The 21,414-nt window shown below is 36.8% G+C and overlaps 1 protein-coding gene across 3 annotated transcripts in view; it reads right to left on the reverse strand.

Moving 5' to 3' along the window:
• LOC124360540 (protein trachealess) overlaps window positions 1-21,414 on the reverse strand; it is a 278,070-nt gene that overhangs the window by 194,096 nt on the left and 62,560 nt on the right. For all 3 annotated transcript variants that reach the window (XM_046814252.1, XM_046814253.1, XM_046814251.1), the window contains exon 2: window positions 3,617-3,649. In XM_046814252.1, the coding sequence (XP_046670208.1) occupies window positions 3,617-3,649 (33 nt within the window). The remainder of the gene's footprint in view (window positions 1-3,616; window positions 3,650-21,414) is intronic.

Raw genomic sequence — 21,414 nt, forward strand, 5'->3', positions numbered from 1 at the left:
AACTGTGGATTTGGAGCTGGCTGCAGTGGTGGAGTACGTGTATATTCACCATCACCAGGGCTCTAATGAGCTGGGTAATTGTGGCTTGGTCGGTACTTCACTAGCACAGTCCGAAACTGTGGAGCTGGCTGCAGTGCTGGAGTACGTGTATATTCACCGTCACCAGGGCTCTAATGAGCTGGGTAATTGTGGCTTGGTCGGTACTTCACTAGCTGGCAGAGTCCGAAACTGTGGAGCTAGCTGCAGTGATGGAGTACGTGTATATTCACCGTCACCAGGGCTCTAATGAGCTGGGTAATTGTGGCTTGGTCGGTACTTCACTAGCAGAGTCCGAAACTGTGGAGCTGGCTGCAGTGGTGGAGTACCTGTATATTCACCGTCACCAGGGCTCTAATGAGCTGGGTAATTGTGGCTTGGTTGGTACTTCACTAGCAGAGTCCGAAACTGTGGAGCTGGCTGCAGTGGTGGAGTACGTGTATATTCACCGTCACCAGGGCTCTAATGAGCTGGGTAATTGTGGCTTGGTCGGTACTTCACTAGCAGAGTCCGAAACTGTGGAGCTGGCTGCAGTGGTGGAGTACGTGTATATTCACCGTCACCAGGGCTCTAATGAGCTGGGTAATTGTGGCTTGGTCGGTACTTCACTAGCAGAGTCCGAAACTGTGGAGCTGGCTGCAGTGGTGGATTACGTGTATATTCACCGTCACCAGGGCTCTAATGAGCTGGGTAATTGTGGCTTGGTCGGTACTTCACTAGCACAGTCCGAAACTGTGGAGCTGGCTGCAGTGGTGGAGTACGTGTATATTCACCATCACCAGGGCTCTAATGAGCTGGGTAATTGTGGCTTGGTCGGTACTTCACTAGCACAGTCCGAAACTGTGGAGCTGGCTGCAGTGGTGGAGTACGTGTATATTCACCGCCACCAGGGCTCTAATGAGCTGGGTAATTGTGGCTTGGTCGGTCCTTTACTAGCAGAGTCCGAAACTGTGGAGCTAGCTGCAGTGATGGAGTACATGTATATTCACCGTCACCAGGGCTCTAATGAGCTGGGTAATTGTGGCTTGGTCGGTACTTCACTAGCACAGTCCGAAACTGTGGAGCTGGCTGCAGTGGTGGAGTACGTGTATATTCACCATCACCAGGGCTCTAGAGCACTAGCAGAGTCCGAAACTGTGGAGCTGGCTGCAGTGGTGGAGTACGTGTATATTCACCGTCACCAGGGCTCTAATGAGCTGGGTAATTGTGGCTTGGTCGGTACTTCACTAGCAGAGTCCGAAACTGTGGAGCTGGCTGCAGTGGTGGAGTACGTGAATATTCACCGTCACCAGGGCTCTAATGAGCTGGGTAATTGTGGCTTGGTCGGTACTTCACTAGCAGAGTCCGAAACTGTGGAGCTGGCTGCAGTGGTGGAGTACGTGTATATTCACCGTCACCAGGGCTCTAATGAGCTGGGTAATTGTGGCTTGGTCGGTACTTCACTAGCAGAGTCCGAAACTGTGGAGCTGGCTGCAGTGGTGGAGTACGTGTATATTCACCGTCACCAGGGCTCTAATGAGCTGGGTAATTGTGGCTTGGTCGGTACTTCACTAGCAGAGTCCGAAACTGTGGAGCTGGCTGCAGTGGTGGAGTACGTGTATATTCACCGTCACCAGGGCTCTAATGAGCTGGGTAATTGTGGCTTGGTCGGTACTTCACTAGCAGAGTCCGAAACTGTGGAGCTGGCTGCAGTGGTGGAGTACGTGAATATTCACCGTCACCAGGGCTCTAATGAGCTGGGTAATTGTGGCTTGGTCGGTACTTCACTAGCACAGTCCGAAACTGTGGAGCTGGCTGCAGTGGTGGAGTACGTGTATATTCACCGTCACCAGGGCTCTAATGAGCTGGGTAATTGTGGCTTGGTCGGTACTTCACTAGCAGAGTCCGAAACTGTGGAGCTGGCTGCAGTGGTGGAGTACGTGTATATTCACCGTCACCAGGGCTCTAATGAGCTGGGTAATTGTGGCTTGGTCGGTACTTCACTAGTAGAGTCCGAAACTGTGGAGTTTCTGTCGTGGTGGAGTACGTGTATATTCAGGGTACTAATGAGCTGAGTAATTGTGCTTTGGTCGGTACTTCACAAGGCCAAGAATAATACTTTGGAGCTTGCTGGTTTTGAAGGAGTGCACCTCTTCCGGTTGAGGGGTATCTTCCATAGTTCGCTCCATAGTTGAAAACTAAGTGAAGATAGCAGAATGCCTATCATATATTAATATAAAAATCTTCTAGCTTTATACGTCTTATTGACTCTTTTATTCTTATATAAATCGAAATTAAAAGTAATATGTGACGAGCTGTGAGATTTAACAATACAATCGCAATATTAGTGCCTTAAAAATATTACAGATAAATGATGATCAGTATTGGAATTGTGAAACTGAATTTACTTAGCTTAGACAACCTGTACCTGTACGTTAGCATTGCGGTATTTAATGTGCCACAATATCAAAGCAGAACCCGTGTTCACCATCCTGTCAAACACAAGAGACTGACGTCACACTGTAAGATTAATTCGTTAATCAGAGTGTCGTCTGCAGCCTGCAGGGATGTGAAGCAGACGGCAATCATTCTATTAGAGAGACGCCCACACCCACACGTCTCTGACTACTGGCAGCAACTACTGCGGGTCTGCCAAGCTCACTACTGCAGTATGTATAGAGTGAGTTAAAGTATGGATATACTCTCTTTAGCTTTGATGGATACAGATGGAGGGATGGAACTCGGGACATCTTTGTAGGAAATAGAAGTGAACTTTTTAGTCACGTAACAACTTTGCCCATTTCTCCAAAATGGGAGTTTTAAATGTAAGGACCCATTAAGTGTACCTCACTTGAAAGGTCTTGGCAAAAGAAGAAAAACAGTGCAAACGAGAGCTTTCTATCTCAACTCTTACAGGGTGTATCCATACAACTCACACTGTATACCGAGTCCACCGAGAGCCTGTATGAGTAGTGGAGTGCCGCTGTGTAATCCTGAGAACCACCAGTAGGAACGAACAATAAATGTGCATTTATAACGGCTGCGAGCACGACCTATTTGAACAGGCTGTTTTGAAATATTTGATACTAAAACTGTGAAATTTGTTGTCATAGCCAATAAATTAAAAATCACCAGCGTAATACATATATTTGTATTATTTATATATATATAACCCAAATTCTAATAAAATTTAAAAATGTGTTTTATAAACAATCATTCAGAGACTAAAAAAACTCCATCAGTTTGAAAATACCGAAATACATAGTTTTCGAATAAACACTATGTTATTGAAGTACGCAGTACTTTCAATCAAATTTTAGTTTTAAATAATTGTATGTTTATCTATTTATTCCTAACATCAATAAATATGATAAAAACACGTTCGGTATATTTTATAAAAACGGATTTCAGTACTTGTAACCTACCGATACAACGATACAAAGTTCGTTTATGTTTTAACATAATGCAATTTAAAAAATATGTTCCTATAAGAAATGATTGGAACACAAAGTTCCATCTGTACTAGGGTGCTCCAACCCTCGAACATACAATTACTAAAGATTAGATTACTAATAAAAATAATATTACAATTCTGACTCACCTGTCCGACCAGCAGAGGGCCTCCTCGCGATACCTAAAACAAAAATAATTAAGTGAATAAAACTGTATATTCATAACTAACGTTATGTTACTTGCATAGGCAATCAAATATGGCATTTGATTACCTTGTTAACCTTTCTCAAAAGCATTAAAAAAAGGCACACTAGGGATGTTGTCAACCGGTATTTTCTATTCGCTCATACGCACGAGTGAGATTTCAAATAAGTTTAAAAATATTGTTATCTGTGTTTCGTATATATATACAAACAAAAATGGATAACGGTAAATATTTTGTACTTTAATGTCTGGTAATCACAACGTTTTAAACGAATTTAAAAGATAACAAATTTTATTTGATGCCCATTTACGTATACGAGTGTTATAAAGTATAATAATATTTCCAAGAATATTGGCCATACATTATTTAGACCACAACTTATTCTATTAAAAAATACAATTTTCTCTCAGAAGTAGAGTAACATATACATATTTTGGTAAATTATCCTATTCAAGTATCATCATTGTCAAATATATTTATTGTATGACAAAAGTTATAAACTAAAAAAATGAAGACTTTTTAGCCCTTAAAATGCTAAATAACAATTCTGTGTCCGAAGATAATCTCTAAAACTCTAAGTAGTCCACTTATGGCCTACCCAGGGTTAGGATTCAAAAATTTAAAATAATTTATTGACACAACGGGCTATTGTGCTGTTAGATCAAGAGTGTCTCCATTCTATGAACACTAACACAAAAGGATCAGATTGTCAATTTAAAAGTGTGTTGATAAAACTGTGCAAAGGTTTAAAAGCCTTTACTTAGGCTACGTATCGACAGTTAACCCCATGGAATACTTTGGACAAGGGGAAAAGCTTACCATACAACTTGAAAAACAGGGGAGGTTTGGTTTTATACTGGGTTATGTTGATCGTGGGGGAATTTGAATGATTAGGAAGTTCATTAAGTTAATAGAATAAGTTGACCAGAAGTGAGGTGACAAGGAAAACAAGTATATTTCGCAGGAAATTGACCGGAAATATAATAACTGTGTCCATACTTTATATATTTTTAGGCGCAAAAGAGAAAATTGAGACCTGGTCTTCGGAGAATTCAATGTAATTGTTGTTCAGCACACTACAGTCTGTGGACTAATAACAAAGATGTTTTCACAATCATTAGCAAAGTCCACGATGTATCTGTTCGACTGAATGTCATGTTAATTTATCAGATCTAGGCTTAATCAAGTAACAGAAAATGTACGTTCTGTGTTATTTAGAATCTACGAAAAGTTAAATACACTAAAATAAATTAATACACATATTTAATATTTAATTACTAACAAATTATGATTAACAATGAAAGAAAAGTATTAACTTATTGAATTTACACATACTTAAAAAATATTTAAATTACAATTGGGGAATACATAAAACTCGAAATAGTAAAATTATTTAAGCTCATAATCAAATCTCTGAGAATTAATAAGAACAGAAATGACTCATGGACAAACATAGTCCGTACTTAAAGTATTAAACAAGTATTTAAAATAAATCAAATGCAAAAATAATATAATATTTATATTTAAAATAATAGTTTTACAAAAGAATAAATGTTAGTAAAATTTTCAATTTAACTTTCTTCAACTTGAGTTTTTATAACTCAATACAAATTTGAGTAAGAAAACTCCATTTCTTCTTTGTCCCAGATGTCGTGATGTTGCAGAAGAGGGGAGGGAAATACTATGGTCACTATTAATTAATTTAAGTTTTTAAGTTTTTTAAATAAACATTTTAAGTTTGTATTTAAGATACTGTCATTAGAGAATATTTTGGAATTGTACTTAGAAAGTTAACGCAGGTATGTTGTTCTGTTCTTCTGCTGTTGCTGGTGGAATGCAGGGGGGGAATGAATGATCTTAAGGAAGCCGTTAATGATTTAATTTTCTCAACAATGTATAGAAAGTCACTGGTTGATCACATCACCTTCCCAGTTATACTTTGCAATTTATTATAAATGGAGATGGGAGAGAATAATTTGGAATTTAGCATTGATAAAATCGAAATTTAATTAATACTGGTGCATACGTTATTTCAGAGCAGGTGAAATAAGATGTATATGAATGATGGGATATAAAAATACAGATTTAATTTGATGATTCCAATATTTAATTAAATTATTGACAGGGATAATTATATAAATTAATTGTTGGCCATGTATTAATATGGCAGCAAATAATTTCTGAGACGGATTTTCAACCAGATCAAAATAGATTTATAATACATATGGGGATAATAATTACTATATCTCAGTACGGGAAACTAATGAGACATTGCATACATCAAGTAGCAGAAAAATGTCTTATGGCATGGTAACGTATTAACACGTTTATGTTAAACTTCGCATTTACGGACAGTACTAATATAACCCACGTGTCACTTGAATGTCAAACTAACCTTATATCACTATTAACATTAAAACACATATCGGCCAACGTTGAACTAAAGTTGTGCCCACTTTAGTAGCTATCACAACGCTATATTAGATAAGCAAAATGTCTCTCGCTACTATTAACTGAATATAATATTCTTAATTGAAATTCCTGTTACAATATATATTGAAATAAAAATGAATTTCTACTATTAACTTTTGTATTTAAATAATATTAAACATCTATTTACGTAAATTTTGTTCGACTTCAACATTCTCGGAGATATCGGAAGGTGCAGTAAGGTCTTCTTCAAAATAAGGCAATTGTTTAGCCTGATGAGCTTTTGGGGGGTCATTTGTTTGATTTTTCTCTTGCTCGGTTTTTTCTTGTAAATTCGACTCTGTAGGCTGTTCCTGAGAGTTAGTCGTGCTCATCGTGTGATGTCTGTGCGACCTTCTCCTATGCGACCTTCTCCTCCTGTGCGACCCTCTTCTCCTGTGTGACCCTCTCCTCCTGTGCGACCCCCTCCTCCTGTGCGACCCTCTCCTTCTACGTGACCCTCTCCTTCTGTGGGACCCCCTCCTCCTGTGGGACCCTTTCCCCCGTCTTCTGCGGGAAGTACGCCTCCGCCTGCTCGCTCTATCCGTCCGAGATGTCCGGATGCTGCTCAGACACGGACACGGCCTCTTTCTGCGCTGCCTGGGCTTCCTTCGCGCTTGCGAGGTTTCCACTAGATCTGCCAGATTCTCTAAAAAGTACCTTCTTCTCTTGACTTGCACCAAACCCTCGTTCACTGCTGTGGTCAGACTCCTCTCCAGAGCTGTAGTGTTTAGAGGCCCAAGTTTGTACGTACAGAATTTCCTTATCTCCGTATGAGTCACTCCATCCCGCCGATTCAGTGCATGCAAGGCGGATACTAAATCGCACAATAGAACTTTTACCATCGTCACTTCAATAATTTATCTGCCAATAACTGTACTAAAAATTTATGATTGATGGTTGTTTAATTTCTATTCACAAAATTCATAACATTACCAAGGAAACCGTAGTATTATTAAAATTTGGACTTTACACCTTAAATGAATACACTTCTGACAATGAATACATCAGCAAAGATGTGGTAGTAATCAAGCAGATTAAACGACCATTCGTGTATGTAGGGCAAGCGACAGGGAAGGGGGGCAGTCGTCTTAAGTGGTTTGATTTTGTGGGATGAATTATGGCATCCTCTTCATCAGACCACTTGGCAGTGTCACCTTCACGTAGGGCTCCGCTCTCCCTGACGTTCGTATAGTGTACCAGTCACTTTCACAGCGATATTCTTCAAAGAAAACCACTTGTCTTGAAGAAATATAATGTATTTTATTCGTCATAATCACTACAGTTATCACATGCGACATAAATACTAGTAACACTTTTACCCGTAAATTCAATGCATTGTGTGTTGGCTACATACAAAATTCATATATATATATATATATATATATATATATATATATATATATATTATATATATATATTACCTCATGTTGTTCCATTGTACCTAGATTATAATAATTAGTACACTAATACATAAAATCAAACCTAACTTCATTAAAAATATATTAATTTGAAAATAAATATGAAAATTACTTGGCTAAATACTCTCAGCATTTGAGACACGAGTGTTGCACAGGATCAACCCCCCCCCTGCGACCCCTCCCCACTTAATAGATCACACAAAACTTTCTTCACTCGCTTGAAAAATGTATCCATAAACTCATAATTATGTGAGCACGTATTTTGAACTGTGTAAAATTACAAAATGTTGTTATGTAAAAGATATAAAATTAAGTAAAATAATCGTGCGAAAAGAAAACCATATAAAATTGAATTATTCTACTAAAGCAATCATAACAAAATGTTCGTCGGATACATTCAGCGCGTGTGTTGATAAAGAGTCTAAATGTAAGCTTACTCAATAGCAAAACTGTTGACTGAAGCATTTCGCAGATGAGTAAGCTGGACTAGCGTAATGCTATCGAAAAACAAGAACTGGTTGTGTATGCGTGGAAAAGTATTGGACACTTTTAAAAGCATTTCCATTTCTAAACGTTTTAAACACAACACGAGTGAGTATTATTATTATTATTATTATTAAGGGGCCGACAGGTCATGTCGTCGTCTGTCAATTCGATAACGACATTAGGGTTCTAGAGATTAAAAGCTTGGTACATCGTTTTTCTTGGACAGAGGAAGAACTCTATTCATATTTGGGATCAGGAGTTCAGAGAGCAGCAAATTTACTGCCCGGGAAAGTCACTAATCGGAGAAAAGTTACAGTCAGTTAAATAAAAATGTTCGTTACGTTCTGTACTCTCCTTCGAGACTCCAGTGTATCCGTTTATTTTAATACAGGATTCTGAGCATACCTTCAAAACATCATTTTCCCTTTCATCTACGGTATAATATATTACGTTTGCTACTTTTCAACGAGTAAGATAGTTAGTTATGATCTACGTGAAAACAAAATGAAATTTAGATCATACAGGAGACGCCGTACAATAAAGGTCATCTAATAGGCTATAAATCTGAAATTGTCAATTATCTCTGATAACCTGTAGTCTAAAAGGTGTTAATTTATTTGTTTTAATCTATTTGGTAGAGTCTGGTGGATTAACAAGCAGGGTATAGGCGAACACGGGAGACAGGGGAGGGAATAACTCTACGGCCAAGAACTTTCCCACCCCGCCCCGAGGCCGATTAATAGTAAAACCAATAAAATTGATCATTCCGGTCCATAGATCATATCGGCTGGAACCATTGTGTTTACTTCATTTTGCATATAATGGCGCCGGAATTAATTAGCCTCGGCCGATGGACCGATTTAATTACATAGTCGCCGGTAATTAAGGATTGCAACGATATATTATAACCGGCCCTCGTCTCCCAGGCTGAGGCTGGCGCGATACCTTGGTTCTCCGTTCTATTGTAAATCTCATGTATGATACTCCTACATGGGTCTCTCGGGGTCCATTAAAGTGGTGGTAATAAATATTAATTACCGGCGTAATGTTTAACTCTCAGAGATGTTTCGGGAAACCAATTACCAACATTAAATGAGGAAATACTCTCCGTGTAGCCGATCCATTCGATATAAATAACTTCAGGTTTTACAAATAACATACAACATTAGAAATTAATGTATGATATCTTACTAACAGTACATTTTATTATATGGGTGAATATAAGGATTTCACTCTTGTGAAATCTCGATTGACTTGGAGTAAAAGCAGTAAAACTTACGTACAGTATGTATTTTTGGTTATGAATTCTAATTTCAGAAAATAAACATATAGGTTTTGGAAATATGCAAAATTATATGGAAGCAAGAAGAGTATTTATGTAATCTGGATAAAAATCTTAGAAAAATACAAAGATTTAGTGGGAAGAAGAAATTTCAACATGGAAAACAAAACAAATAAAAGAAATTTAGTTTGGAAATATTATATAAGAGATAATTAAGTTATATGTTTTAAAGTGTATTAAGTTGTATGTATGTGCCATGTACATTACTACCATGTGGAAATTTTGCCAAATACTTTTTTGTTAGTGTGTGATGATAGATTCTGTAGGTGATATAAACTGAACATTTTCAGTGTTGTAGTATGTATCACGAAAGCCACACGTGTGCCATGCTTTCTGTTTTTATTTCCTCGTGTATCGGAAGTAAGTCAATAGTAAAAACTAAACATTACTTTTGTCATGTTTGTTGAATGATTGTGTAACTCATGTAATAACGTGTACAATGTATTAAAGAACATATAGGTGTCTGCTATATATCTGACTCGTCTATATTGTCTGTACAACAACATGGTATGATTTAAAATGTTTATTTTAGCCTCTTACGTAGATATTGGTTCCTTGTTTAGAATTTTAAAACTAGGGAACATAAAAAAGACCTCTTTTTTTCTCAAAGCCAAAAACCCCTTTCCTGAAAGAGGTGTATGTGTGAATAAGACTATTTATTATTGTTCTGAGTGATCAAGGGAGTTTTAGTTATTTGTAACACAATTCCCTTTTGATTTTACCTATTAAGTTCTAGTATTTATTTATAGAATTTAATTGCATGCACTAATTTATAGGGATATCTTTAGATTCCTCTAGCTACTCAAACCAATGTTCTTTTGCAAGTTTAACAAAATAATCTTAAAAATTATCTAAATAACTTAAGTCGACTGTAAGTTCAACTATACATACTTAAAAATATATTGACTTTTAAGACATAATTAAGGTTTATATCCATAAAACGATTTCCTAAATGTCACAGACTGGAATTTATTGATAAAGTTAATCTATGCTATAATTTAATATAGTTACAATCTTAATTTTATGTAGCTATTTGATGGTATGATTTGCTTGACACTATTTTAATGATATGCTGGTCTCAACTTTGCATGTAAATAGATTCTGTTTTAGAAAGAATACTCATATGTCTATTTAATTTCTAAGGCAAAAATTACTTTAAATCATTAATTTCGGAATAATTGATTGCAGTCTGTACGTTCCATTGTACCTCATGTTGTGTTGTGTAGATTATAAAAGTGCTGATGAACACAGCTTACTGAGGTTGAGGATGTTGTAGGGGGGGGGGAGCGGCGGCGGCGTGATTGTGAAGCTAGCGCTCAGCGGGGGCCGCTAGGCACTGATAACATCGATGTTGCTGTTATCAGTAGTTGTATCAGAGGGAGGCGGCGGCGGCGTGTTTGGCCACCTGACACCGCATGTCTCATCAGCTCAATGGAAAACAAGTCACTGGTTACCTCTGTCAAAAACTTTATTAGCTATAGTATAGTTTGTCTCGTGTACGCTCACATTTTGTGGTTCCCGATTTTGTGGCAATCTGCATTAAAAATAAAACTGGCATATTTATAACTTCTACAAAAGTTTGTAGTCAATTTCAGCATTAAATCAAATTTAAACGCATGTTTTGTTACCTTCAGCACTTTGGTAACTTAAATGCACGATTGAATATTTAACTAATTATAGTGAGTATATAAAATTACATAAACTGCCACTTAGCACCCAAACGATTTTTTGCCGTTTATTCACTCATCCAGAAAGTATAGATGAAAGCATACACAATTCTGGATTTTTCAGACCCACTCGTTATATCTTAAATTTAAGCAATATATAAAATTAAAGTGACTTACTTCAATAACGAAATGTGATGGGATATAAATGCGCCATGGCTTGATGTTGAAAGGTCCTTGATAAAGATGAAGTTTCTCTAGAGGTTACATGAACCAGTCAAGTAAGGGGTCAGTTCAATTTATTTTTATCACAAAATTTTAGTATTTATATACAAGCCTTTATAGACTTAACTCTCTAAATTACATTATTTTGTACTCAATAAATTTTGATATGATGATCCTGAAAGTTAGTCACTGTCTGTAAGATACACCTCTATCAGGAGCGTAGTCACCGCAGTGAGAGGACACAAAATTAAAAGAGTTATAACGAGTGGAGCGGACGCTTAGTATAACGGCCTAAACTGATCATAAAGGCGGCGCGGGTAGGCCGGGGCCTGAGATATGGAAGTGTCGGGGTACGGGCAGATGACTGGCTGATAGCCCGTAACAGATAGAGCCCGTAAAAGCCTCAAAACAGTGAGTTGTGACGGCTGAGGTACAGGTGGGTGAGGGGGAGGTGACTCTTGACACATTACCACCCCTCATCTGATAACTGACTACCCGCTACCCGCTACCCGCTACCCGCTACCCCAACATGATGGTTTTATTGGCGGGAGACACCTTCTCGTGACTTATAGACTTTCAGATATCTTATAGACTCCAGGAATTTAAGACAGAAAGCCTTGTTGAAATATATCTTTTGTAAGTTGACTAACAGAGACCAGCCAAATTTCGTGTCAACTTGTAATGATTATTAGTTAACACAGTAATATTCATGGGTTTCTGCATATTCAAAATAGTCTATATCTTGAAATTTATTATAAAAGTGTGGTCTTTTATGTATTAAAAAATGTACCTTAATGGTGATCCAGAAAATATTAATTTCTCCGTTCATACTTCAACATTCACAAAATGTGGCCTTAACATTCCATGTCATACAAAAATGTCCCTAATTCGGGTTCTGGCAATATGCATCGATAGAAAAATGTAAATATACAATATTTAAAAGACCAACTGTTTTGAAAAGAGGGAGGACTTTTTGGGAAAGTGGTGACGTTCACGTCAGACTCATGGGGCACGTCAATATTTAACAACTGACAGGTAATATGAGTTGTAATGCTAACATACAATTTTTTTGGTTAAGGATGATCCATAATGAATATATATATATATATATATATATATATATATATATATATATATATATATGTGTGTGTGTGTGTGTGTGTGTGTGTGTGTGTGTGTGTGTGTGTGTGTGTGTGTGTGTGTGTGTGTGTGTGTGTGTGTGTGTGTGTGTGTGTGTGTGTGTAAAGCGAATAATGTATAAATTACTTTCTCAAAACATAAGAAATTCTGAAGTTTTCAATATTGCAATAAATGTGGCTATGATGATATTGTTAATTTGCAACTCCATTAATTAAAATTAGATTAATATCGTTAGCTACTTGACCATTTATTTATAAAAAACTTCAAAAAACGTTATGGTTGAAAAATGTACTTGTGCATTTGAAGTAATCGCTTTCTTGAAAATAACTGGCAATGGTTGACAATGTTATTGATTTATACCTACACATTTTGTAACGGGGGAAGGGTTTATTAAATTTCAGCATCGCAAAACAATTTGTACTAGAATTTTCGCACATCCACACTTTTACATAGATAAACATTAATAGAATAAATTAATACTTAATATAACTTTATGCACAAAGTTTAAAAGTTACCTAAACCCAGAATTCTTTTAATTCCAGAATCGTAATAGCTCACTCTTGCACAGAAATAGCATAAATAGTAAATTCCGCTAATGGTGGGTTATATGCGGCTAATCTGTACGAAACCCGACACCCAATTGCGGCAATGCAGTGGCACCCCCACCCCTGTTAATAACACCTCCCCTCGCATTTATTGCACACTATTCTGCCATAAAAAGCGTTTCCCTGTCTGGTCTCGGTGAGTGATTTGTGAGGTATTCGCGGACACTTTATTGTGCGGGGGAGTCCCGCGTGTTGCTGCTCGTACTTGCTTATTGCGTTACCAAGCACTCTCCGTCACTCCGCACGCTAGACAGCGTAGTGGTTTTATAATGGCAATGACAAGACTCCAGAACACTATTAGGACATTGTTCAGTGCTCCAAAACGAACAAAAACTTCATTCAAGCAATGGTATGTGTGGTTTTGCTTCACATTACTCTGTCTGTACGGTAAAGTACTTACATTGGTGATATTTATTACTAAATTAAGTTTTGTTACATACCAACATTACATTTCTGAATAGCGGGAATTTAAATGTTTTAATTGCGGGAATTTACATGTTGAATTGCGGGATCTAGGTAGGGTTTCTACAAACAATTAAGTTAAAAACCAAATCTTTGTAGGCAAATTTTAGAGAACAAATCGTATGATATTTTAGCTCTAAAATCAAATAACATACAACGAAAATTCCAAGTTAAGTTCAACAATATATGTCAGTCTCGAATTTCTTCAGAATAAAGGTGTTCAGCAATGGAACAATTGCTCGTTAGCAAATTATTTGAAATGTGTTAAGCTATTTACACGTAATTAAAAAAAGTATCATACAATTAAACAAAACGGTATTTTAAAAACTGGTTCCTTGTATCAAACTTTTAGTCGTGATAATAAATTAATCAATGTTACTAATAAATAGATAAGGCCACTTACAAAATCAGAGTTCTGGCCCCTTATTCAATAATTTGTAATGAACTATTTCAAAGTTAAGGAGGTAATCAGATGTTTGGATCCCAACTGTATTCATCGCTTAAAACTGATGCACAGTAAAGTATTAGCATTGTTATTACTATTTTGATCCATTATATAGGCCTACGCTGAAACTTCATAATAATCGTCACAAAACAATATTGTCAATAACAGGAGTACCGTACAAAATTACTTCTTCCGTCCCTAGAAAGCAAAGATCTAGTGACGTAAGATCTGGCAATTGTGAGGGCCAAAATACGCCTGCTACATACAATTCTGTCTCAAATTATTGTAGGTAGCACTCAAACTATTACGTGTACAATGTAGCCACAATGAGCTGTAGCTCCATAAATATGACTCCACATGTCCTACCTTAGTTCTAAGGATACGTCCTGTGATAGACCAGGAAGAATGTTCCGCACACACCCACTGGTCAGGAATATCAGAGACCTGAAGTTTAATACAAGTATTTATGATCACAGGCAGAATGTAGGGTCTTATTGTGTAGTTGATCAAGATCCGACCCAAATGTTAACAAACTCTGTCTTGACGACCTTGTACTTGATTCCACTGAGAAAATCCTACTCACTGAAGATTACTTGCTGGTGACGTTTCATGTACTTTTTGCAAGAGAATCGGACATAGCCAGCTCTTAGCACTACGGTTATACTGAAACCTCTGCACGACATTTTTATTTATTATTAAGACTGCACTTTCCTTCTTAATGAAAGAAGTATTTGGAAAAATATAATACTTGACTTGATATTAATACTACCACAGGATTGTTGTAAATAAATTGACACACTTAAAATAATTTGTTTTGTATTATATGTCCCTGAACTGTATGTAACCTTATTGTGGACAAAATCGAGGCAAGACATGTGCGGTCGAACTACATTTCCAATGAGTCAATAATATGTTATCCAATTTCAAAACTGAAAGTACCATTAAATATGTTATAACATAGTCCACAAAAGTGAATTGTGAAACTTTTTAAATTAACATCTTTTAAATATTTTAGTTTTTATATTATATAACGCCACCAATTTCGACAGAACTTCGTTATTAATTTTTAATAAATAAAAACATGAATAGACAGACAGATAAGTATATTGAAAGAGACAGACTATTGCACTTAGTTATTAGCAAAGTATATTATAACTTTTTTTGAATCATTCTTGGGGTTGTGTTCGAATGTTTGTTACATTATATATATATATATATATATATATATATATATATATATATATATATATATATATATATATATTTACTGCATACAAAATTTGTATTAAAATTTGGTTAACACGCTAAGGAATTTCAAATATTAAAAAGCTAAATAGAATTTGTTGAAAAGTAAGAGAAGAAAGTAGCGTGTATTGTGTTTGACAAAAAGTGAAACCGTCTAAACAAGTATTCGGGGGATAGTACTCCCACCCTATGATAACCTTCAACCTATTTTTTGTCAGCGGTCACTGAATTATGTTTAAAATATTAATTTTTATACTCACCACCAAAACCTACTGCGTTATCTTCACAATAAAATATAAAAAGGAGGAAGTTAAAAATTGAAAATTTACAACTCACCGACTATCTAAATTGGTTCATACATCTCTAGAACCATAAAATAAAAATATTCCAGGAGTTTCCTTATCTCCAAAAGACACGTTAAAATAAAACATTGGACGAGTGTCAGCGCGGACACGCTTATACGGCTACCATTGTATAAAATTGTGATAAAAGTGAATATAGACATAGAACATACTGAGATGGCAGATAGAGAAGCCACCCCTCATAACTAACCCGGGCCGGGCGGGAAGTGAGAGTTTGATCTACGGTCAGACTGGTGTCAGAGTGTGAGGCCGGTAAGTCACTGCAGGTGGCACTGCCTCGTGTGGCGTAATGTGCGCTGAACAACAATGTTGTGCTCTTCATTACACCTCATGGCACAGTTAGCACCTCCCCTACCGCCGCCGGTGCATTTGGGCTTCGGATAGAGTAATGTTTAAAATAATAGACCAATTTGTAATACAATTTTTGTTATATCCCTTTATCACATTCGATACCCCGACCGAGGCCAGCAAACCTTGTTAGCAGATAGTGAATCGCTAAATAGAATGCTTCAACATTTTCAGAATCTGTTAAGTCTCATTATGCTTTTTACCGCAGGTTAATTTCATTTCTTATGACAAGACAGATAGAAAAAAGTGATTTGAAGCATTTACAGTGTGTACATAATACATAACTGGAGAGATAGAGAGAGAGAGAGAGAGAGAGAGAGAGAGAGAGAGAGAGAGAGAGAGAGAGAGAGAGAGAGAGAGAGAGAGAGAGACGTCTACTGTATTACTTAAAATTTCCAAGAATGTACTGAAAGTACGTAACTTTTTAAAATTACTTTACATTTAAAATAATAAGTTGTAAACGAATTTCACACATGCGAATATTTGAAGCTATAACTCGTACATTTTATTAAAACTTACATTTTAATATTCAGTCGGTCTTATTCTGGGCATAACTATGAACTGCATAAATTTTACACGGTAAATTCATGTAATTTCTCGTGCAGCCATGGATACAATTACAATACTTTTTCTCCCTTAAAGGAAATTATCAGAGCTAAAAAAAACAATTTTTTCCAACCAAAAATCGATTGTGCCATTGTAATCGTTGTTGACCATAGACCTCTAATACAAAAATGTATAAAAATATATTTTTGAACGTATTAGCTGGAAGCCGAGAATCTATTCAAATTATATACGCACACAACGTGGTGTTTCGATGAATAGGTGAAAACTTTTCTCATAACAAAACTGACCAATCACGCTAAATATTTGGCATCTGTTATAACGTGAGAATATTGAAAGGGTCTAACCATAATAGTAAATAAACATAGTTTTATGGCCCACATATGTTTAACTTAACACATTTAAACCCAAAATAAAATATTTGAATAAAAATTAAATCAGCGCCAACCAGTTTAATGACTCCGTTTTGATTTAGCTGAAAATTTCATACCATTGACTAATGCTGATGCAAATATTATTTAGGTATATGAAGGTTGGCTACAAGTGCTTAAAGCTAAAATATTCGTCATATGAAAAAGCAATGTAGGAGTACACCACAACTCAAGTATTCGCTGCCATTGCATGCAAAATGTCTATTACAACTTGTGTTACTATATAACATGTAAATTGTTATGTTATTGAGCACAATGTGTTCGCAAATGTGTTTGTTCTATGATTTTTCATTGCCATCATGGTTACTAAAAAACCAATGAAAAAATATTCGCTAAGGCTCAGCCCAACTCCATGGAGTGGCATACCCATAATTCATTTTAATCTTTCTTGTACAGAAAGAAGCTTCATGCCAACTTTCAAGTCTACAGATCTGTTCGATTTCGATAAATCGGGCGGACGAATAGAAATACTGAAATAAACTTCCCATCAACTTAGTGATAAGTTTCGCTAATGATCAGCCAATTATTACTTAGTAATTTGGACCCTATAGTTGCGCTGTTATTTTGACACCCGCGAAAACTAGCTCAGCTGATAATTATTGATTTATCTCTTGGTAAAGTTTCTCTATCGATTTCATGTAACTAGGTTGTTTGATTGCTCATTCAATGCAAATTAGTCCTCGGCGTCAAAACTAAACATACATATAATAATTTATAAATATAAAACGGATAACTATAAAATTTCAAGTACATTGCAATATCTAAAGAATCGCCTTACTTGCTATTATATACTTCCTGTAAATATTATCAAGATTTACTGGATATGCTTGGAGCTGAATTTTGCTAAGCAATAGCTTCATATAGAAGAAATAACAATTCATATCCTATGAAAAGTAAAGTATGAGACATCGTATATACGGAATGTTAAATATGTGATAGCTATAATTACGTGTTACCTGTTTAGGTGCTGTTAAGATTTCAGGTTTGCCTTCAATATTTATATATGACTCAAACTGGTATGTTTATGTGAGAGCGGACTGCTGAGACAGGCGATAGTTTATGGTTGTGCGAGAGCGAGGGTCAACTAACCTCAGTGCTAACTAACCAACTACCCGCACTCACTGACTGCACAGTTCACTTCGACAGCGTGTTAGTTAGGTTGCGTCACCACTCGCTGGCTATTTATGCTACCAAAACAATTCTCGTGCCGCTTATACCGGTTGTGCGGGTGCGAGGGTCAACTAACCTCAGTGCTAACTAACCAACTACCCGCACTCACTGACTGCACAGTTCACTTCGACAGCGTGTTAGTTAGGTTGCGTCACCACTCGCTGGCTATTTATGCTACCAAAACAATTCTCGTGCCGCTTACACCGGTTGGCGGGTGCGAGGGTCAACTAACCTCAGTGCTAACTAACCAACTACCCGCACTCACTGACTGCACAGTTCACTTCGACAGCGTGTTAGTTAGGTTGCGTCACCACTCGCTGGCTATTTATGCTACCAAAACAATTCTCGTGCCGCTTATACCGGTTGGCGGGTGCGAAGGTCAACTAACCTCATCATTGAAGCCTATTACTTAGTATGGTAGCACAAATTATCTTTTTAGTCAGAGGGATGTCTTTCCTGTATGATTGTCAGTCTGCCTGTCTATCTCTCCGCAGGGCATCTAGAGACTGAAATACATTTGAAATATTGCATGGAGCCTCCACGAAGCCTGTTACGCGACATGCGGTGCTGCGTACACTTTCCTTGTTAAGGACATCAAACGATTATACGGATTTTGATTTACCGCGCCCAAAACGAGGAAGCCATCCATTTTTTGTAATTTTAATTTCAATATTTATACACACATAAAAGCTAAAAGTAAATAATTGTTGTTACATTTCTTATTATTATTATGTATTTTTTAATTTAATGTGTTTGCTTCTTTATAAAATATAAAACATTAGAGTTAAAATAGTTAAACACAGATCACTAATACAATAAGATTTACAATGAGTCATACATGAATGTTATATATGCAGCCATAATGTAGCTGTAATTGAGTTTTATATTTGGAACTACACAATCAAACCCACTTCCAGACATTTTATAAACTTTCTAATGGAAGCTGTCTTGTCCAAGCAAATTTAGTTTATTATCAGCGTGAAACAAAGAAGGTTGTCGAGGACACTTGGCCTTGGATGTAGATAACTTTGAGGCTCAGGAGCGGTTTGTGAATGGCGGCGTGATGTGTGATCACTACCGAGATACGTCCAGAGCCCGTCGTCCTTGCTTCCGTCCTAAATCATTCTACATCTCGGTTTGTGCCACAATAAATACAAAAACATGCATTTACAGTCCAGGTCGACTATAATTTTGTGCCTCCATAAGAACAGAAAGAGTTTATCTGTCACCAATAAACCATATAAGAAAAAAGTACGTAGCTAAAATATTCCATTGAATCATATGTTCAAGGAATTCACATATTCCGACATCGACTCGAATCATGATAATAAAACGCTTTTTTATGTTACAATGAAATATTACACGTCTCGATTTTTTTGTTCAGGAGCTCAGTCACGTTTTGGGCAAATAAGTATGTGATGTTTAATAGTTTTGTTCATAAAAAAATTAAAATAAAGTTATAAACCGATTGGCTGCAGCGGACTTTTTAAGAATCATGCAGATCGTAACATAGAGTAATTACACAAAGGGAGAGACTGTCCCATAAGCAATAGCATTTCTTTCTTGAACCTGTGCACCAATTTTTAAGTCTGTACGACTTTGCTATCAAGTCATTGCACAGATGGACGGTCAAAGGCATAATTTCTACACGGCTCTAGTTGGTTTTTAATATTGAATTAATAAAATTATATTTGTTATGTTGTTGAACGTTTGAAATGATTTTACATTTAATAGTAATATTATTATGTAGCTCAGGAGGAGATCTCTCCCCCAGTGTTAAAGAGGTTTTATACGTATGGTACAACCGTCGAGGTTGGATCTTCCTATGGTGTCCCAGTTGAGGCTTAAGCTTCGAGTTAATGCGAACGAAGAACGGAGATTGTATGTGATTGTATACGAAGATAATCAAGTGTGGTTCACAGATTTCACGTACGTCAGCCTTGAGCTTTAACATAAATGTTATTATTGTAAATATAGGTGTGCTTACAAAAAGCTCATGTTTATTTGTAAACGAATAGTTGTCAAATTAAGAAATGAATGATTGTGTCAAAAATTATTCCTATAGAAAATCATAGAGAGAAATATTACGAAAATACACTATGTCCCGACTTCTCATAGAGATACAGCTGCCTGGACGGTCCTAGTTTGGTTGTGGTCAAAAGGCAAAGAGTGAATTAAATTATGTACATTTTGTCCATAAGTACCTTTTATTTATCATGCAATCATTAATGAAATATATTATGATTGGTTAGGTACGTTGCAGTAATACCATAACCAAAATAACTTGGCCAAGGTCATAGCGTGCACACGTGAAAATGCTACGGAGATACACAAATTCGATATTATGTTAAGAAAATGTACCTTTTTGGGTATGTAGGTAATCATAAAATCTATGTTACGTTTAGAAAGTGTGGTTAGTTTGGTCTTGAAGTACACAAACAATCGATGTACACTAACTAATGTGTGAGGGCCACTATGAAGTCACCACACCTTGATGGATCTGTGCACTGGTGACTGGACTGATGGAACTAAAGCGTGAGGGCCACCGTGTAGTCACCACACCATGATGGATCTGTGCACTGGTGACTGGACTGATGGAACTAAAGAGTGAGGGCCACCGTGTAGTCACCACACCATGATGGATCTGTGCACTGGTGACTGGAATTATTGAACTAAAGAGTGAGGGCCACCATGTAGTCACCACACCATGATGGATCTGTGCACTGGTGACTGGACTGATGGAACTAAAGCGTGAGGGCCACCATGTAGTCACCACACCATGATGGATCTGTGCACTGGTGACTGGACTGATGGAACTAAAGACTGTGACGAAGAAGCCAAGTTCACGGACCACAAGGGTATATCAGATGTAGTACTCTATCATTACCCTCAGCTGATCGCTTCCGCCGCCGCCATCCTGTGTGAACTGCCAGCTGGGCCTCCCTTACTGTTCGTTGCTTCCGAAATCTATAAACTGTGCCATTAATTTGTTCGAGTTTAAAACACACAAATTAAGTTGTGGAATGAATTAAAGTTTCGTCTTAGAATGAACACTTTTTTCATATACAGTGTACACTGCTACTAAAAATATGTGTTGATAAACCAAAACTGAAGTTTAATTTTTTATCTTAAGCAGTTAGATGTCACACTACCGTTCCTTAAAAAGATCGCAACTTCAGCTTGTGGTACACCTGAACATCTAGAGTGAACAATTTTTGGATGACCAAATTCAAGATCTACACTTTTTTTATAAATTTCATGCACTAATTGTGAGTTGGACAGTGCTAGCTCTAGGTTTCATCGTTTAGCCAATTCATCGTATTCCAGATTCAATCGGCTTATTAAGCCTGCCTTACTAGGTT

The sequence above is a fragment of the Homalodisca vitripennis genome, chromosome 4 (genome assembly GCF_021130785.1).
Source record: "Homalodisca vitripennis isolate AUS2020 chromosome 4, UT_GWSS_2.1, whole genome shotgun sequence".
NCBI lineage: Eukaryota > Metazoa > Arthropoda > Insecta > Hemiptera > Cicadellidae > Homalodisca > Homalodisca vitripennis.